Here is a 19658-nt window from a genome sequence, read left to right on the forward strand (position 1 = left end):
TTCTCCTCCATCTTCTGTAATAGTAACCAATAACTTATCTAACTGTAAAACAAAACTCAAATGTTGTCAAATTGTGGCATTGTTACACTATGGCACACGCGAGTAACAGAATTTGAACAAATTCTTATTTCAATTGACAAAACTCTATTCACATAAAGTGTTGTGATCTATCAATGTAGCCTAACAAAATTTGAACGAATTTATTTTCGTGGTCCGTGGTGGACAGCACTGGAATGAACCATTATAGAGTAAAGTAAATTTAATGTAAATAGAGTGCTTGGCTCAAGAAAATCACTAGAGTGAACCATTATAAGTTACCTGCAGCATTGTTTACCATAAAAATTTAATAAACGTGCAGTCAAAATAAACACTAAACATTCAATTCAATTCATTAATAACTAAACAAGACAAGTAATAACATAAAAGAATGCACTCTTTGAAAGTAAACTCACCAGAAGATAGAAATTCTTCCACCAATTTCATACTAATTCAATGTAAATAACCTGTTTATACTTTCACACAAACAAAATTACAATATTAACATACATTCAAACCCTGAAAACATATAAAGTAATATCATTCATGGTAAATGATTAGTTGGGAGCTCATTCAAATCCAAGTCACGAACAACTCTTGGCCCTAATTCTCTTTCAACATCATTCGTCGGAAGCTCATTCAAATCAAGGGTTCGAAAACCTCTTGGACCTAATACTGTTTCACCTTCCTTTAGGTTCTTCTCCTCCTTCGCCACTGTTTCATCAACGCCAGTATTATTAGCGACTCCATGATGAATAAGATATCTCCTGCTCCTTTTCTTTGTAGCATGCGATCTTGGTGGCAGCAAACTCAATAAGTCAACAGCTGGTAATTCTTGTTGGCTAGGTTTGAAGGTTGATGCAGTAGGAGGAAGATGAACGGTAGTCTTGAAAACCCTAGTCCATGAATGTCTCTTCTGTTTGGCATCAACATTATTATTATGATAACTTGGAGAAGAAGATAAAGAGAAAGTGACTTTCATAGTTTTATAAACCTTATTAACATGATGATGATCATCTACTTGTTGTTTGTTGGAGCGATGACAGGTCTTGTGGCCACCGAGTGCTTGGCCTGTGGAGAATACTTTGTGACAATACTCACATTTGTGAACATATCCTTTCTCATCATATTCAGAAGACCATTGTTGTTGGTTGTTGTTGCTGTTTCTGAGTTTATGAAAGGAAGGTGAAGAAGATTTCACCATGATGAAGCAATAGCAGAGTTTATGAGAAACAAGAAAGAAAGTATGTGTAAGCGGTGGAGAGAGTGAGTCAACTAGTGAAGACTAGTTATAGGGTTTTCATAAACAGAAATATAGGGTTTTCAAAAAATCAAATATTTTTCTCTTAAGAATAAAAACAAAAGATTTGATTGAAGTTACATTAAATTAACTGGATCTTATTAAGATTGCTTAAATATATTTTTGTTAAAAATTCCGTTAAACTATTTTGAATGTATTTTTTTAGAAAATTGAGTTTTTTAAGAAATAACATTTTTTTTTATAAATTAAATCATTTTTAACACATCGAATTATTTTTTTAATTCATTTTGAAAATATCAATTTAGAAAAATATATTATTGATTTAATTTTATGTGTACAAATGAGTCATTTTAAAAAGTTAGTAATAAATTTTAAATGGGAGATCTCCTTATTATCTAATGTGTGCTTATGTTCTATTTGGTTTACTTATGTACCTCTAATTTTTAATTCACAATTTTTTTTATAAGCAACTCTTGTATTAAAGGAAAAGGAATATTAGAGGTACTCCAACCTTTATAAGAAAAAAACAATACTGAGCAAGACTTTTGAACCACTCGTAGAAGTTGCACTAAATTATGTCCTTAGAGTCTATGGCTAACCACCACCATGAATACAATAAAATGTTAAAAAACAGTTCATCAATATCGGATTCAGCTCCATTAAAAACTATGTCATTTCTCTGCTTCCATATACTCCAACAAATCGTCAATCACACAACTCCCGCCCTGTTATCTGGCAATTTCCCTTTCAACAAGAACCTGCAACAGTCCGGTTGTACAGGGAGAGTGACATCCAACCATATTTCAATCTTATGCCAAAGTGGTTTCAACTTTGGGAAATGCAATTAAGTGTTCTAAATCTTCCATATTTTGCTTACAAAAATCACATTGATCAGCTTCATCAATTTATGCTATAATGCCTCATTTGAGCAATTGCTTCCTTGAAGGGAGCCTATCCAACAGCAGACGCCATCCGAATATCTTGATTTTTGATGGAACAGAATCCCAAAAGACCTTTAACCCCTCTTTTATTCTTCTCTCAAACCATCCCCATCTCGCTCCTGCATAAGCATTTCCTAACAAGAACACACATAAAACTTACAGATTTTTTCAAATGGCCAAATGACCACATCCCTTTGATTCCTCTTAGGCTAGAACCTGAATAGAACCGCTTCCAACTCATCCATCTCCCTCGAAGCCTCCAAACCCAACACCTATGCACATGGGAAGATCTTCCAACACCATTCACCACTGTGCCAAAATCCCATATCACTAACAACCACTCCTTTTTTTAACATTCCTGGTATATGATCGGAAACTGAACAACTAATGTTCCATATCCCAACTAACTTGCTTCCCAAAACGGCACAATTATCCCATCCCCTAACTTTATGGTGAACTTCTTCAAGAATCCATTAGGCCCATCACATAATTTAATGATATCTCTCCACCAAATAGATTCTTTCGATTGCAAGCACCCTTATTTATTTAGCCACAACTTGTTTCGTAAAACTCTATATCTCTCCTTCATAATACCTTCTCAAATATTACCCTTCTCGTTCAAAAACCTCCAAATCCCTTTAGAAATAAGAGCTTGATTGAATTTTCCAATATCTTTCACCCCCAAATCTCTTTCCTCTCTACTATTACAAATTGTTTCCCAACTCATCCAAAGAATACCTCTCTTGTCCTCCAATCCTTGCCACAGAAAATTTCTTTGAATAGATATGAGTTCCTGAATAATTTTGGCAGGTAATTTAAAAAACGACAATTGTTATATTTGTAAGTTTGATAGAACCGCATTCGGCAAAGTAACTCTTCCTCCAATGGATAACATATTACCCTTCCATGATGATACTTTTGATTTCAGGGAGTTAATTACCGGTCTCCAAAAACTCAGGCTCCTTTGATTACCCCCAACTGTTATTCCCAAAAACTTAAACGAGAACTTGTCCACTTTACTTTCCAGAAAATGGGAAGCAACTTCCATAAATTCCTTATCAATCCCAATCCCATAAATCTTGCTTTTACTCGTGTTTATTTTCAAACCAGATGCCAACTCAAAACCTTTTAGAATCACTTTTATCGCCAAAAGACTTTTCAAAGTAATGGAATCACTTTTCAATTGGCCAAATGGTTTTTCTGTTGTATAATTACTTCGTAACATATTTGACAAGTAATGGAATTCTTCAAGTTAAACACTACTCTGGAAAAGCCATTTTACAACGTTTGGAAAACGGATACCACAACGTCTGACCAACTGTTGTAAGGTAAGGGGTAATTGTATGTATGATGTCTTCCACCACAGTCTACAACCATGATTATAAATCAAGTAGCATGCTACCTATCACAACGGTTATTTCAAACAACCGTTATGATATACACTGAGTTTATTCCAGATGTTGTGGCTTATGTTGATGAAACTCTATTTCACTTATTTTCTTGGGTTATACTTCATTTGTTACTGAATGAGAAAATATCAAACTTCAGTTATTGTTTGAATCCCTAATTTTTACCAATCTTTAAATCTGAATTGTCATCTGTTTTGCTAAAAGTTTAGTTCGCTAAAAGAGTTTGAGTTCTCTCTGTTCTAATTTGGAATTACAACTGAAAAAGAAAAAAATAAATCTTAAGGTTTAACTGAGTCTTAAAATTTTTTTTCTCAAATATGAATATGGCCATGTTTGGTAAAAAAAAAATATTGCTATCTATTTGGTATAGGAAGTACTTGCTTTGATAAATCGAAGGTATATCTTTTGATGACTATTTTAGAGGAAATGGGAAGAATGAATATATTTTCTTTAAAAATAACTTGATTTTTTTTGGAGATTTCAATTTAGAGTTCAAACTTATAAACTTTTCAACAATTTGAAACCTTTCCATCTTTAGAGTTGATTAAATTGGTTCTAATTTTGGTTTCGTTATTTCTACTCTGGTGTAAATTTTGGGACAGCCACTATGCCATTATATTTTACCTGTTGCTAGCCAAGGGACACCTAATACAGGAGAACTACATCTCGATCCATTGTCTTAATATTTAAAGCTTGAGTACCTTTACCTCTATATCTTCCATCATGACGAGATTCGTGAATTCCAATAGAGTCTGCTTCTGACAAATAATTTATGCAAAACTCAATAGCTTCTTTTGTGATGTACCGTTAAACAATCAAAGAATCCACACGGTGATGATTCTTCGTATACCTTTTAAAGATCTTCGTGTATCGCTCTACCGGATACATCCACCTTAAATAAACTAGACCATAAAATCTAATCTCCCTTACAAGATGAACAATTAAGTGAACTATAATGTCAAAAAATAATGTATGGAAATACATTTCTAATTGACACAAGTTAGTTGCAGCCTCATGTTCCAACTCATCAAAATTTCCAGGATCATTGAAGAATAACCACAATCTGGTTATAGTTACCCTTACAATCTTTGGTAAAATACCATAGAGAGCCACTAATTTGACATCTTTCATTGACACAAGTTTCTTCATATTTGATTATTACCTTTGGAGAACTTTGATACCCTGCAAACAATTCCAAAAACTTTTTTTCTTTTTTAGACAGAGTGTGACATGCTGGGGGAAAATATATTTTATCTCCTATTTCTTTTGGGGCTAACTCTTGTCGTATACTCATCACCACTATATCTGAAATTCTGGTACACATATACCAGATGTCGAACCAAATGTCACGACACTGATATCAGACCAGTGACAAAAACAATAACAGTTATGCATGTAGGGTAAATTTCTGAAAGTAAATAACACAGATAATTGTTAACCCAATTCGGTGTAACATCACCTACTCTGAGGACATCCAAGCCAAGGAGGAAATCCACTAAAATATTATTAGTTTGAAGCCTAAGTAAACAACCTCTAGTTTACAATCTTCTCACCAAATCACTATCCGTGCTATTTCTATCTAAGACACTCATAGATATGAGAGTCATCTCACTTTCCTTTAATCACACAACAGTGGTAACAACAATGACACTCAAAAATAGAAAACACACTTCCAAGACACACAATCCACTCTTGCTTGAAAACTTATGAGTAATTGACAAATTACAACTCAAACTCAGTCCAACTCTAATATCAAGGTGATAATGGAGTGACTCACTATGAACAATATAGTTAATAGTTCAACGTCTAGATTGTCAGCAAAATCAATATGTCCACTAAATACTAACAACCACAATCTTGTGTGATCTCATTTTACACCTCCATACCTCCCTCTACCAAGATTTCCGTAAGAACTTCCGTCAACATCGAGAGGAACGATCCCAAGCAACTAAATGCACCATGTCAAATTAATCGTAATTAATTAAAGAGAAAACATAAATTTAGAGAAACCAACTTATTCTAAAAAAAGAAATTATTCAATTACCTTAATGATGATGCATACAAAATATCATAAAAAATAAATATATATAATTATAGGATTTTAAAATCAATAGAGAAAATTTGTAATAAATTATTTAAAATAAGAGTTTTTTTTTAAAGACAAGTCAGTTAGAATAATGCAGCAGAGCATGAATTAAGAAACATTCTTAACACAGTATCTTATTTATCATATCTACTTAACTCAATATATCTATGATTAAATATTAAAAAAAAAGTTATTATTAACCTAAATACTTGAGTTTAATATAGAGATGCATTAAGATAAAATAATTTTACACACATCATCTCAAAAACATATCTTTCGGTCAGTTTTTAAAATAATTACTAGATATTGTGTTTAATTCTTTATTAAAATTGATTAATAATATATAATTAGGTTAATGAGCGATTAGTTAGTAAATATAAACCATCAAATAATGAGAAAGCGAGAGCCTCGGAAGCAGTTGGATGTTACATTTAAGGCAAAATACCATTTTTCGTCTTTTAATTTTATCTGGGGTCCATTTTGATCTCTTAATTTTAAAAACGACCTATTTGATCCTTTAGCTTTTTAAACAAGACCACGTTAGTTCTTTCCGTTAGGTCCATTAGTCAAAGTAAATTTCAAAGCCCAGCTGGCATACACATGGCGCTGACTTGGCAACATGTTCCATATTTTAGAAAACCCAGCAAGATTCATCCATATAAATCGCTTTTCTTTCATGTTATTCTTCTTCTCTGCATCTATTTTGTCTACTTAATTTCCATTTTTCATAAATCTTCGTCTTCAACCTAAAACTAGATCCGCCCCAACTCAAGGTTTGCTACGTTTATGATGATTTGTCAGTTACAGAAACCAGATCTTTGTTTCATTGTGCTTTGGGTACAGGTGCAAATTGTGAGAATACTGGATTCTATCATGGAGAGATTTTATTCTAAATTTCATCATGGAGAGATTTTATAGTACCCATTCCAACAAATAGAAGTGGGATTGTACATTTATGTACACAGGAGATTGGGGCTGCAAAGTATGACAAATTATTTATTCTGTGTGATTCTGTAAAATATGACAAATTATGCTTCTTGGACATAACTTTGTTAAGAATTTGGCTATATTTATTGACCATGCCCTTCAGTTAATTAATTGGTTGATTGATATGTTAACTTGAAAATAAAACATACAAAGGGAGTATGGTTATTACTTTGTGCTTCTAGTTAAGCCTCCATGTGTTTGATAAAATGTTTCACAGACTTTATGGATCTGATTTTTATCCTTGCATTTTATATATGGTTTAAGTGTTAATGTAAAAAAGACCGAATAAATAGAAGCTCATTTTAGTAAACAAAAGTCTTCCCAACCATAACTTTTTGTTTTAGTTTTCATGAAAGTTACATACCAGTTTTTGTTGTTGAATGATAACTCTAAATGTAAGCAGTAGTTTTTACAATGGCTAACTTGCATGATAGTAATTTCTTAATACCATTTTGGCATGTTGTATACAGCAAATTAGGGATTGTGAATGCTCCTACACAAGCAAGCACACATCAGTGTTATAACAGTGTTGTTGTATAACTGCAAAATTTGTTTGTGTCTATGTCTTGTGTAAACTCATTCTTGCAACTATTTTTAGTTGGTCTGTTATTTATATGTGTTTTTCATATATAGGAGCATTTTGTAAAGTTTCACACACAGTTTCTGAGTATAGTTTTTTTTGCATTAAATTTAGAAAATTTCTTCACCCACCTCCTAACCTTCTTGGCCACCTCTGATGAATTTACCACAATACCCCTATTTTCGGAAGTTCATTTCCGAAAACGTACTTTTTTTGAAAAAAAAGGTGTTTTCGGAAATGTATCTCCGAAAAAGTGTTTTTTTTAATATAAAATATTGATTTCGGAGATGCATCTCCGAAATAAAGTTATTTTTCAGAAAATGTGGTGTTTTCAGAAGTTCATCTCCGAATTCACCCCCTTGGAGGAATTCGGATATACACTTCCGAAATATTCCAAGACCAAATTGGTCTTGGAATGTTTCGGATATACACTTCCGAAAGAATTCAATAATTATTAAAAAATTAAAATCAAGGTGAATCAATACAATTAATAGGTATAAAATCAAGGTGAATCAATAAAATGAAGGTGAATCAATACAATCAAGGTGAATCAAAATTTCCTAAACAATTTTAAAATTAAAAATTATTTTACTAACTTATATAAATCAAAAACATCTTAATTTCATAAGTAAATTTTGAATTATTTAAAATTAAATATAATATAATATATAAATATAATATATATATTATAAATTAAAACACTCATTGTTTTAATTTTTATAATTATTATATAAATGTATAAATATATTTATAATTAATATATAATAATTATTATATAAATATATAATAATTTTTATAAATATATAATAATTATTATAATTATTATATAAATATATAAATATATAAATTAAAACACTCATTTTTACAAATATATAAATATATAATAATTATTATAAATATATAAATATATAAATAAAAAATTATAACTCATTTTGTAAGTGAAATTATTTTAATTTTTTAATGAAAATTATTTTAAATTTTAAAATATGAATCAAAATAGAAATATATAATAATTATTATTCATAACTCATAAATTATATCAAAATATATAATTATTATTCATTACTCATAAATTATATCAAATTTATGATATGTCAATTAATTAATATCCTAAAATTAATTTTTGGGATTTTTTTAGATTTTTTTTTTGTTGTTTCGGAGATGCATCTCCGAATTAGTCAAAATCTCAATTTTTGGGGTTTTTTCGGAAATGCACTTCCGAAGTCTGGAAAAATTTAGAAAAAAAAATATTTCGGAAATGCATTTCCGAAGCGGGGTAAAATGGGGTTTTCGCTGGGGGTGACCCCCATAGGGAGGTGGGTAAAGAAAAAATTTAAATTTATCCTTTTAATGATAGTAACATTTTCTGATAATTAATATAATAATAAGTAACATAAAAATGGAAAAATTATGTCACAAACTTTAGAGTGCACTTTACTTACTAAGCATTATATTTCTTATTAATTTGATTTGTTATTAAAATGTAGGTGAAGCAATTTTATAATTATCCGTTAATTAATATATATCATTTGAAACTATAACACAATTGACTAGTAGCTCATTTGGTTAGCTCATTTGGCCCTTTTCCCTTACATGTGTGTTTGAATCCTATGAGTGACAAAATTTTGGTTTATGATATTTTTTAATTTTAATAATTGTTTAGTGGACACGCGTGCAAAAATAGACGTGAGAATTAGACGGAAAGGATTTAAATAACGCTGTTTAAAAAATTAAAGGATCAAATTGACTTTTTTTTTAAATTAAAGGACCAAAATAGAATCCCGAGTTAAAGTTAAAGGAAAAAAAAATATTTTGTCTACAATTAATAACTAATTATGGAATCGGAAATGTCTATTTTGAAAAGCATGAAAATCTTAATATATATAAATCCAAGTTTGTTATGATGGCAACCCTAGCCACATGTCACCTTGGTAGTATCTCTAAATAAAATTTGGCCACATGTCACTTTCATAATAAATCTACACAAAAATCTTAATTTTCACTTTTACTAATTTAACCCTATATTAAAAATAAATGAATATACTAATCATAATAATAATATAATATAATATTCAGCCACGAATATTAATAATAATTATATAAATATGTTTTATATAATATTTATAAGTTTATATTTTATTAATTTGTTAAAAAAATTCAAACTATTGTTATAAATAATTAATAATATTTTATTTAAATTAAAAAATAAAATAAAAGTAATCTGTAACAAAAAATTAAAAGTCCTTATTATTTAGTTTATTTTAGATTTAAAAATAAAAATAAATTTAACATAAGTTTATATTTTATTAATTTAAAAAAATTCAAACTATTGTTATAAATGATTAATAATATTTTATTTAAATTAAAAATAAAATGTAAGTAATTTGTAAAAAAATTAAAATTCCTTATTATTTAATATATTTTAAAGCATTTGTTTTATTAATTTTAAAATTTCTATTATTAATAATAATATATTATCACCCTTTCAATTAGTCATCTATCTTTTTATACTGATTTTAAAATTTTCATTTTTGCTATTTTTTTTATTCTCATATATTTCCTCTTTCATTTTCTAAAATTTATATCATTTGTTTAATATTTCATGATTTTGGAGTTCATATAATTTTTCTTAATTTTATATTTAATTCATAAAATTATTTAAATAATTATAAAAACAAAGATCAAATCTAACAAGACCCCTATTTTTTAAACATATATTTTTTAATTTTTATTATTTTTTATATAAATCTATTAATTTTCACTTTAATATATTTTTTTAAAAAAATTCATTTCTATAAGGTTCTCTATTTAATAAAAATGTAACTATTAAAACGTTTTTCTCTTAATTTTAATAATTCTTTACAATAACAATTAATACATTATCATTATTATGAAACCGTAAAAACCCATCAAAAATTCTATTTAATGTATTTTAAAGTATTTATTTTATTAATTTTATAACTTCCATTCTTATTAATATATTAAGACTAATTTGACCCTATATTAATATTAATAATAATATAATATAAAAAAAGAAAATACTAATACTAATACTAATACTAATAATATAATATCCAACTATCACTATTATAAATAATAATAGTAATAATAATATAATATTTAATTAAAATTAATATATGGGGAAATAAATTAATACAAAAAATTTAAAAATGAGATGTATTTGCGCTCTTCAAAATTAATTTTTTTTATGTAAATTAATTTTTTAATTTTATATTTAAACAAAAAATTGAATAATTATTTATACAAAAATAAGCAAATGTCTCATTTATCTTATTACTCTAATTCTCACATTTTTATATAAAAAGTCTTTGATTCTCAATTTAATAGCTAATAATAATAATAATAATAATAATAATAATAATAATAATAATAATAATAATTATGATTATAATAATAGTAATGATAATTATTATTATAATAATGTAACTTTAAAATATTTTTTTATTAGCTTTTATATTTTATATAATAAATATTATTAATCAATGCATTATTATTATGAAACCATAAAAAATCCTCAAAATTTAAATTTAATATATTTTAAAGCATTTGTTTTATTAATTTTATAACTTCTATTATTATTAATATATTATCAAGCTTTCAATTAGTTATCTATTTTTTTTAACTATACATCTTCAATCGCACAACTATTTTTATACTGATTTTAAATTTTTTACTTTTGCAATTTTTTTTATACTCATATGTTTCCTCTTTCATTTTCTAAAATTTGTATCATTTTTTTAATATTTCATTATTTAGGAGTTCCTATAATTTTTCATAATTTTATACTTAATTCATAAAATTATGTAAGTAATTATAAAAACAAAGATCAAATCTAACAAAATCCCTATTTTTTAACATGTTTTTAAATTTTTATCCATTTTTTATATATAAATCCATTAATTTTCTCTTTGATATCTTTTTTAAAAACTTTTCATTTCTATAAGGTTCTCTATTTAATAACAATGTAACTATTAAAACGTTTTTCTCTTAATTTTAATAATTCTTTATAATAACAATTAATATATAATTTATGAAACTATAAAAACCCATTATAAATTCTATTTAATTTATTTTAAATTATTTATTTTATTAATTTTATAACTTCCACTCTTATTAATATACTATCACCCTTTCAATTATTTTCTATTTTCTTAACTATACATCTTCACTAACATGACTCTTTATATACAGATTTTTCATTTTTCATTTTTGCCATTTCTTTTTCATTCTCATATGTTTCTTCTTTCATTTTCTAATGTGTATCATTTTTTAAAAAATTTTATGTGCAGATTTAGGAGTTCATATGTTTTCTCTTTTATTTTTCAAAATGTGTATTATTTGTTTAAAACTTCATGTGCAGGTTTTGAAGATATATATGAGAACTTTGTTGAAAGATCATTTCTCTTACAAAAAGGTAGACACTATAACTTTTTAATTCTGTTTCTTTTATTTTTCTTTAACATTACACCACTAAATATATATTAAATTATACTAACCACTCTTCTTTCTATTCATTGTCCTTTTTATGTAAGTTTTAAGTTATTACGGTGTATTGTAAAACTTTCATCATAAGCTATATACTTTTTATGTATTTTTAACCTTGAGTGTTAATATTATGAATTGCAGTTGAAATATAGATTATAATATGAAGATCTTTTTTCATTGCATATCAACAACAATGTATAGGGTGAAGATTATTTAACAAGGAGTGTACATTTTCTCACCTTTCTATTAATTTTGGTAACTTTCAATTAGTATTACTATTCATTTTTGTATCATCAATTACTATTACAAGAGTTATGTATACGTTTTTTTTTAATTTTTTGTAATGTAATTTAATTTATATTTTTTATTCCTTACATAAATTCAATATTCTCATATCTATGTGTTAGGATAAAGACTCAACTTACTATATTGTATTAATTAATGAATATTTTAGAAAACTCTTTTATAATAATTTGCTTGAATATCAATATAATTTTTATTTACATGTATAATTATTATTTCATTTTGATATGTATTGCATTCAATATTTGACTCTATTACATAAAAGTGGATTGAATTTTTAATTATTTTACTTACGATTATCAATGTATTTCTTTTTTATTAAAATATATTACAAATCAAAGTTGGAATCTATATATAGTGTTATATGCATATCAAATATCTTGAAGTGTATTTTGTGGATTAAATAATAAAATCAAAGTTAGAATTTACATATGGTGTTATATCCATATCAAATATCTTAAAGTGTACTTTCTGGATTTAATAATATAATCAAATAAAAATAGAAATTTACATTTACATATACAGGCAAAAAGAATCTACATATATTATGATATGACGACTTAGACAACCAAATTTAAGAAACAACTGGAAAATATATTTTATCTTTTTAGCAAATGTTTTTTTTTTTAATTATTTAGTAGTCATTCTTTATTATATCTCATTATTTTTTATTTTACTTTGGTTTTAAAAACTTTTCATTATCTTTACTTTATACAAATTTGCATAGTAAGAGAATTATAATACTATTAACTACATTCATGTTACATAATAAATGAGTTATAAACCTATATATTATGATTATTAATTTTATTAAAAAAATCAATTTGTGGTACACATATATTTATTAAAATATTTTCAAATTTATAATTTATAGAAGAAAACCACGTATGTATATCTTTTAAATAATTATTTTTTATTACAATCTATTAGAATATTAGAACAATAATTATAAACTCAATTTGATATCTAAATTAAAACTCAGAAAATAATTTTTTTTTAATTTAGTTGATACATGAAAAAGTTTTCTTTAATATATGTTAATAAATATTAATAATATAAATAAAATAAAATAAATAGTAGTTAATTTATTCAACAACTATAATTAATTATTTAATTGATTCAAAGAAAATATATTGTTGTATTGAATTGTTTCTTCACAAAATAAAATTTTAATCTAATTTTTTACATTCCTAATAAATTATTATATAGAACTATTATTTGGTCACAATTTTATTAATTCATAATTTTTATTACTTTCAACTAATATTATTGATAATTTTCATAACGGCCCACTAATATTGTTAATAATTTTTTAATTTTATTTACTATTAAATTCATATTAAAAAGTGATATATGAAAGTGTTTTTTGTTGTAACTATAAAAATGAATGATAATGTATATTATTACTTTTATTTATTAAAATTTAACTGATACATGATTTCTAAAATTATAAGCATAAAAATAGTTAATACATAAATTCTTAATTATGCAAACAACCGCGCATCGCGCGGGTCACAGTCTAGTAGAAATAAATATTAGAATGTGATAGGAGGTGTTTATGATATAAGCGGTTAATTAAAGTGTTTAACCAAACAGGGACTAAGTTATTAACAGTTTCAAATTATTGAGATTATGAATGGAAGGCTCAAGCAAGCAACATTTGTTTTGCTTAATTTCTACATAGAACCTCCAGCTCAAACACTTTCTCCTCCATGTCGTATAAAATAAAACTGAAATGCTGTCATTATAGACATATTTCCCTTCCTAACTATGAAATTAGGCATATATAATAAATTCCCTTAAACCACTTAAATCTCTTTGAATAATCATCACAGGCAATAGTTTCCCACAATCTGTCAAACAATGCAAAATAGCACAAAGTTGGAGACACAAGTAGTAGCAACAGCATATGTAAAATTCACCACTGAAACTTCCAAACAGAACTAGTTATTACAATTCAATTACATAGTAACTAAATAGGATAAGTAATAACATGAAAAAGAAAAAAAAAAGCATTCTTTGACAGTAAACTAACCAGTAGATAGACATTCTTCCACCAATTTCATACTCTCATCTCTATCACATTTTCATACTAATTTAGTGCAAATTACCTGTCTATGGTTTCACACAAACAAAATCACAATATTAACACAAAGGAAAAACCTCAAAAATTGTAACCATCATCAAGCTTAAAACTTATATACATCTTGTCATCAAATTACATGACAATAAAATATAATTCACTCTCTTTCAACATAAACATCTAAAAATAAAAAGCAGAATATAATTCATTCTGTTTCAACTTAAACATAAGAAAACAAGAAGCATAATATCATTCAAGGTGAGTGCTTAATTTCATCACCAACATCATTAGTTGGGAGTTCATTCAAATCAAAATTACCAACAACTTTTAGCCCCAATTCTGTTTCAACATCATTTGTCGGGAGCTCGTTCAAATCAAAGTTTCGAACTACTCTTGACACCGCCGTTTCACCTACGCTCAGATTCTTCTCCTCCTTCAACACTGTTTCATCAATACCATCACTTATTGGAAGCACATGTTGTTTGTGCATCATCTCAGAGTCATTCCCAGAGCTTGAAAGTCTCATTCTCTTATACTCATAATGATTCAAATCAAGATTCGCAACCGGTTCACTAGACATATCCAATAACAGTATTGGAACAGTGTTATTAGCGGCTCTCATTCTCTTATACTCATAATGATTCAAATCAAGATATCTCCTGCTCCTTTTCTTAGTATTATACAATCTTGGTGGCAGAAAACTTAACAAGTCAACAGCTGTTGATTCTTGTTGACTAGATTCCAAGGTTGAAACAGTAGGTGGATGAACGGTACCCTTCAAAGCCATATCAAAGTCGCCAACAACTCTTGGCCCCAATTCATGATGTGATTCTGTCGACTTCACCATTCTTTCATCAATACCATCACTTGTTAGAAACACACGTTGTTTCTGCATCATCTCATTATCATTCCCATTGCTTGAAAGTTTTATCCTCTTATACTCACGATGATTCAAATCAAGAATCGCAACCGATTCGCGAGACATATCCAAGGAGGGTATTTGAGCAGTATTATTAGCGAATCCATCATCAACAAGATATCTCCTGCTCCTTTTCTTGGTATTATACGATCTTGGTGGCAGCAAACTTAACAAGTCAACAGCTGGTAAGTCTTCTTGTTTGCTAGGTTTGAAGGTTGATGCAGTAGATGGATGATGAACGGTAGTCTTGAAAACCCTAGTCCATGAATGTCTTTTCTGTTTGGCATCAACATCATTATTATGATTACTTGGAGAACAAGATAAAGAGAAAGTGACCTTCATGGTTTTATAACCCTTATTAACATGATCATGATCATCACGTATCTGTTTGTTGGAGCGATGAGAGGTCTTGTGGCCACCGAGTGCTTGGCCTGTGGTGAACACTTTGTGACAAAACTCACACATAAAGAGTTTGTGTTTCAGGCATTGATCATGATGATGATCATCATTGGGGTTACGATGGTGAGAATGAGATGAAGAATTGTTGTTGTTCTTCATCATGATAATGTGATGAACTGGTCGAGTAGAGTAGGTTTTGAAGGAAGAAAGAAAAAAGAGTCGGTTGGGTAGAAGTGTGAAGAGTGAGTGAGGGAGAGTTAATAATGACAACTTATTTATAGTACAGATACGGACAAAACCTAATCTAGATTGTGTTTCTCTCTCTAGTAATAATCTAACAATCTTTGCTATGTTTATGCACTTATAATCTTTTAGTAGAGTTTAACATCTGAAATGTTAATCATTTCTATTATGACCTTTGAGGCGGTTTTAGTTTCTTTTAAATAATTTTTATATTAATAAAAAATTAATAAATATTTTTTAAAAAAACATTAAATAAAAAATTATTTAAATAAATTTTTCATGTTCTTCTAGATATTTTATCATTTTTTGTGTAACTTTTTTTGCATATTAAATTTTAGAAAATCACTAAATTTTAAAGTTATTTCAAATAATTTTTTTATAAATTTATTTTAAATATATATATATATATATATATATATATATATATATATATATATATATATATATATATATATATATATATATATATATATATATATATATATATATTTGAATTTTTTGTTATATTAAATTTTTAATAATTTATATTTATGTTATTAGATGTAAAAATTAATCTTTTAATTTATAAAAATTAATTAAAATAATTTTTTTTAAAGTTAAAACATTTAAAAAACAATTATACTTCAAAATCTTCATTGTGTTGCATGCGAAAGAATATATTTGTCTTCAATGTTACACTCTAGTGATTTGTCTTTGAAGACGTTTTATGTGATAACCAAAACTTTTAGTTACCACATTTCTCCACCAAACTACTATAATTATTGAGAAGTGTTTGTTAATAGGAAAAAAATAGATTTAATACAAATATTGTATTAAGGATAATAAATATTTTAAAATAATTTTTAATTAAGATTGATTTATTCTTATCTAGATAATCATTTTAAGATTTTCAATTTTTTTAAAGTAGTTATATTCTTTAAATTAGTCTATCATGTTATTAGGAAGTGTTATTTGTGTTTCGGTTCCTAACATTCGGTGTCACAGTCTCACCATAAGGCCTGAATAAAGTCGAATCGACAGCTTTTTAAGTGTGAAAAGCTATGGTATTAGAGAGTTCCTTTGTGTAACCATAATAGCTGAAGTTTGATGAACACTATGATCACTAGGAGATGCTCATGGAGGACTTTTTACATTCAAAGGAGTATTAGGTCGAGTAAAAAATAGGGTTCCTGCAAGGAGTAATTCTTACCGATGCGCAAAGAAATGACGTTGATGATCTGAAATTAAAAAGACTTCAAAATATGAAACTATCTATTTCAAGCATTAAATCGTTTAGTTGTAAAAATTTATTCTTAACATTAACCAAGATACGATAAAGAACATATAGGATTCCTTGAAGCAAAAGTACGAAGGTTCAACACGGATCAAGCACGCAGAGCTGCAAGCTTTAAAAAAAGAGTTTGAAACTCTCCATATAAAGGAAGGAAAATTTGTGAATAATTATTTTTGCTCGAAAACTAACCATAGCCAACAAGATAAAAGTTAATGGTGTAAACTGTGAAATTCATAAAATAATTAAAACGGTTTCAGTATAATTATTTAGAGTTCAATCACAATAAAAAATTTGATGTGTGAGAACAAATAACAATGACAGGCAAAATAAATGGTCTTCATCAAATATTAACTTTGTGCAGCAAGATACCAATTTAACTTGGCAAAAGAAGATAAGGTAAAGATAATTAATACAATAACTTGTTTATCCGACTCGATTAAACGATCTACTCTGGTGAAGATAGCAACTCTTTGACATTATACTTTCAATAGATGTTACAAAATATTACGAATGAGTTACAAAAAATAGTCATCCAAGTTCCAAAGAACAAACCCTAGTGTCTATCTAAGTGTTTTTCAATCTCTCCAACTCTCTTTATATATGTGTTCCTTTATGAAACCAAAATTGATAAGAGATTGGAGGTTGTAAGGTGCAACAGTAAACTTGAGCTTCCGATACGGTGGGAGGAGGGACTGATCTGCAAGGATAACAGTCAAACGCTCAAGTCATAATGTGAGTACAGTGATCAAACGAAGTTTGAATTTGAACTGTGTACCTGACACATAACATGATTCCTCTTTATATAATGGAGCAGTTATAACAACATGTTATTCTTCACATGTGGGATGCATGGAGCTATTGGATGGATCATAGATCTAGATCTCTTGTGCTCTAACCAAAGGTTAACATTCATGTCCATTTGGTGACATAGCGGGTTATTATCTTCTTTGGGCCCCGAAGGCTGGTTTTCGTGGCCAGCTCAAAATAGTTGCCCCCCAAGCCTGGACTATGCTTTCTAGCGTGAGGATTTTGTCATATTTTTCTTTTCATATCGGCCACTTCCTGATTTTAACGGAAAGCCAAGACGTGACGTTAATGTATATGGGAATTTATGCCTTAAATGCACCTCGTAATACAAATGTCTTTTCGCAGGTACTATCATATAATCTTTGGAAACTAAAATACTTGATAGTTTTCGTGATGCAATCTGAAGTGTTGATAATTTACTTTTGGTAAGTCATCACACGATCTCTAAAGAGTTTGTTCTGCAATTTATTAAGATGTTGCCTTTACTTCTTTTTCATCTATTTTTTTTAACATACTATTTTGTACAAATAAAGGAAGTAATGTCTATCATGAGTCAAGAATCAAAATTATATGGTTTTGCTTTTTGGGTTAATCCTGACATTTCAATTTTCAACCACTGCCTCTACCTTTCCTCAAGAAGGTAGTCTTGATAAGACCTCTCTAGATGTAGGTCCTTCTTCGGATTGGGGTGTATTGACCCCTAAGGAAGAAAAAAGGATTTTCAATGAGTATGGAAGATGCGACATGGATCTCCGCTTACCCTTCAACAGCTTTAAGATAAAGATTTTAAACCACTTGAAGATCGTTCATTTGCATATGAACCTTGTGAATTGGGCATATATTAAATTCTTACATTATTGAGGTGAATATCAGGGGGGGCTCTCTTCTTCCATGTTTTCATAGTACAGTGTAGTTCAGCAAGCCAAATGCAAGGTCAAAGCATGATTACTCTAGTATAGCTTACTTGTTATTTCAGAGTGTTTTCGAAGAGCTTGAATAATTTCAAAAATCGGTTCTTCTTGGTTGCTCCTCTCTAAAAAGAGGCCCATGCGTCATAATGTACCATAGGAATCAGGATGAAAGACAAGTGTATTAGTGTGTTTCATAAGTATTAATGGAACAAAAGTCATTTCTTGACGGGGAATGGATCATACGTCTACAAGGAGAGTGATATGTCCCAATAAGAGCTTTATTTGATGAAATGGATAGTCAACATCATCAAAAAGTTGGGCTATGTCGAGAGCATCACTCCCCAAGATGAAACCTCAAAGAAACATTTGAAATGGCTTGTTGAAACCCGTCTACTAATGTACACTCGTACCAAGGAGGAGAGGAATGTCGTTTTTGGTGAGCTTCCTGTATTCCCTCCCCTACAACTAGTTTGGTTATGTGTAGTGCTTTTAACTTATGATAATCATTGTTTGCAAATTCGATGAAGAATGAGGAATTAATCCCCCAACTAAGACGGGGAATCTGATTCACCCTCGCTGTTTATGGTCCTTCAAACACTTCAATGTCAGTCAATGTCCCTTCTTCGTATGGGATTCAAGGATTTTATCTCAGCCTTCTCAATTGGATTCTTGAGGGGAAACCTCCTCAAGGACTTCTAGAGGTGTTGGTATCCTTAATGATACTTGGCGAGCATCATGTATGTTAGGTCCTATGACTCATGTCTTCTTGGCTAGGTCGCGAACCCGTACTTTGAAAAAGGATTTCTCTTACCTTGTCAACCTGATCTACAAGGCTCTCGAAGAGCAGTTGTCGAGTCTGGCGTATTATACCTGACGTGTTTCTGTCGTTCTAATAATTGGTAGAATCAATCGTT

The 19658-nt window shown here is 28.2% G+C and overlaps 1 protein-coding gene across 1 annotated transcript; it reads right to left on the bottom strand.

Annotated features, from left to right (window-relative positions):
* Window positions 1-580: 580 nt before the first annotated feature.
* LOC131614548 (uncharacterized) lies at window positions 581-1240 on the bottom strand. The gene has a single exon (XM_058886120.1). It carries the CDS (start codon window positions 1238-1240, stop codon window positions 581-583), a length of 660 nt encoding a protein of 219 aa, XP_058742103.1.
* Between the last annotated feature and the right edge of the window lie 18418 nt (window positions 1241-19658).

This window comes from Vicia villosa, linkage group LG6 (assembly GCF_029867415.1).
Source record: "Vicia villosa cultivar HV-30 ecotype Madison, WI linkage group LG6, Vvil1.0, whole genome shotgun sequence".
NCBI classification, from domain to species: Eukaryota; Viridiplantae; Streptophyta; class Magnoliopsida; order Fabales; family Fabaceae; genus Vicia; species Vicia villosa.

Coding starts and splice junctions, on each gene's coding strand:
- LOC131614548 (XM_058886120.1), bottom strand. CDS start 1,240: ATGGTGAAATCTTCTTCACCTTCCTTTCATAAACTCAGAAACAGCAAC.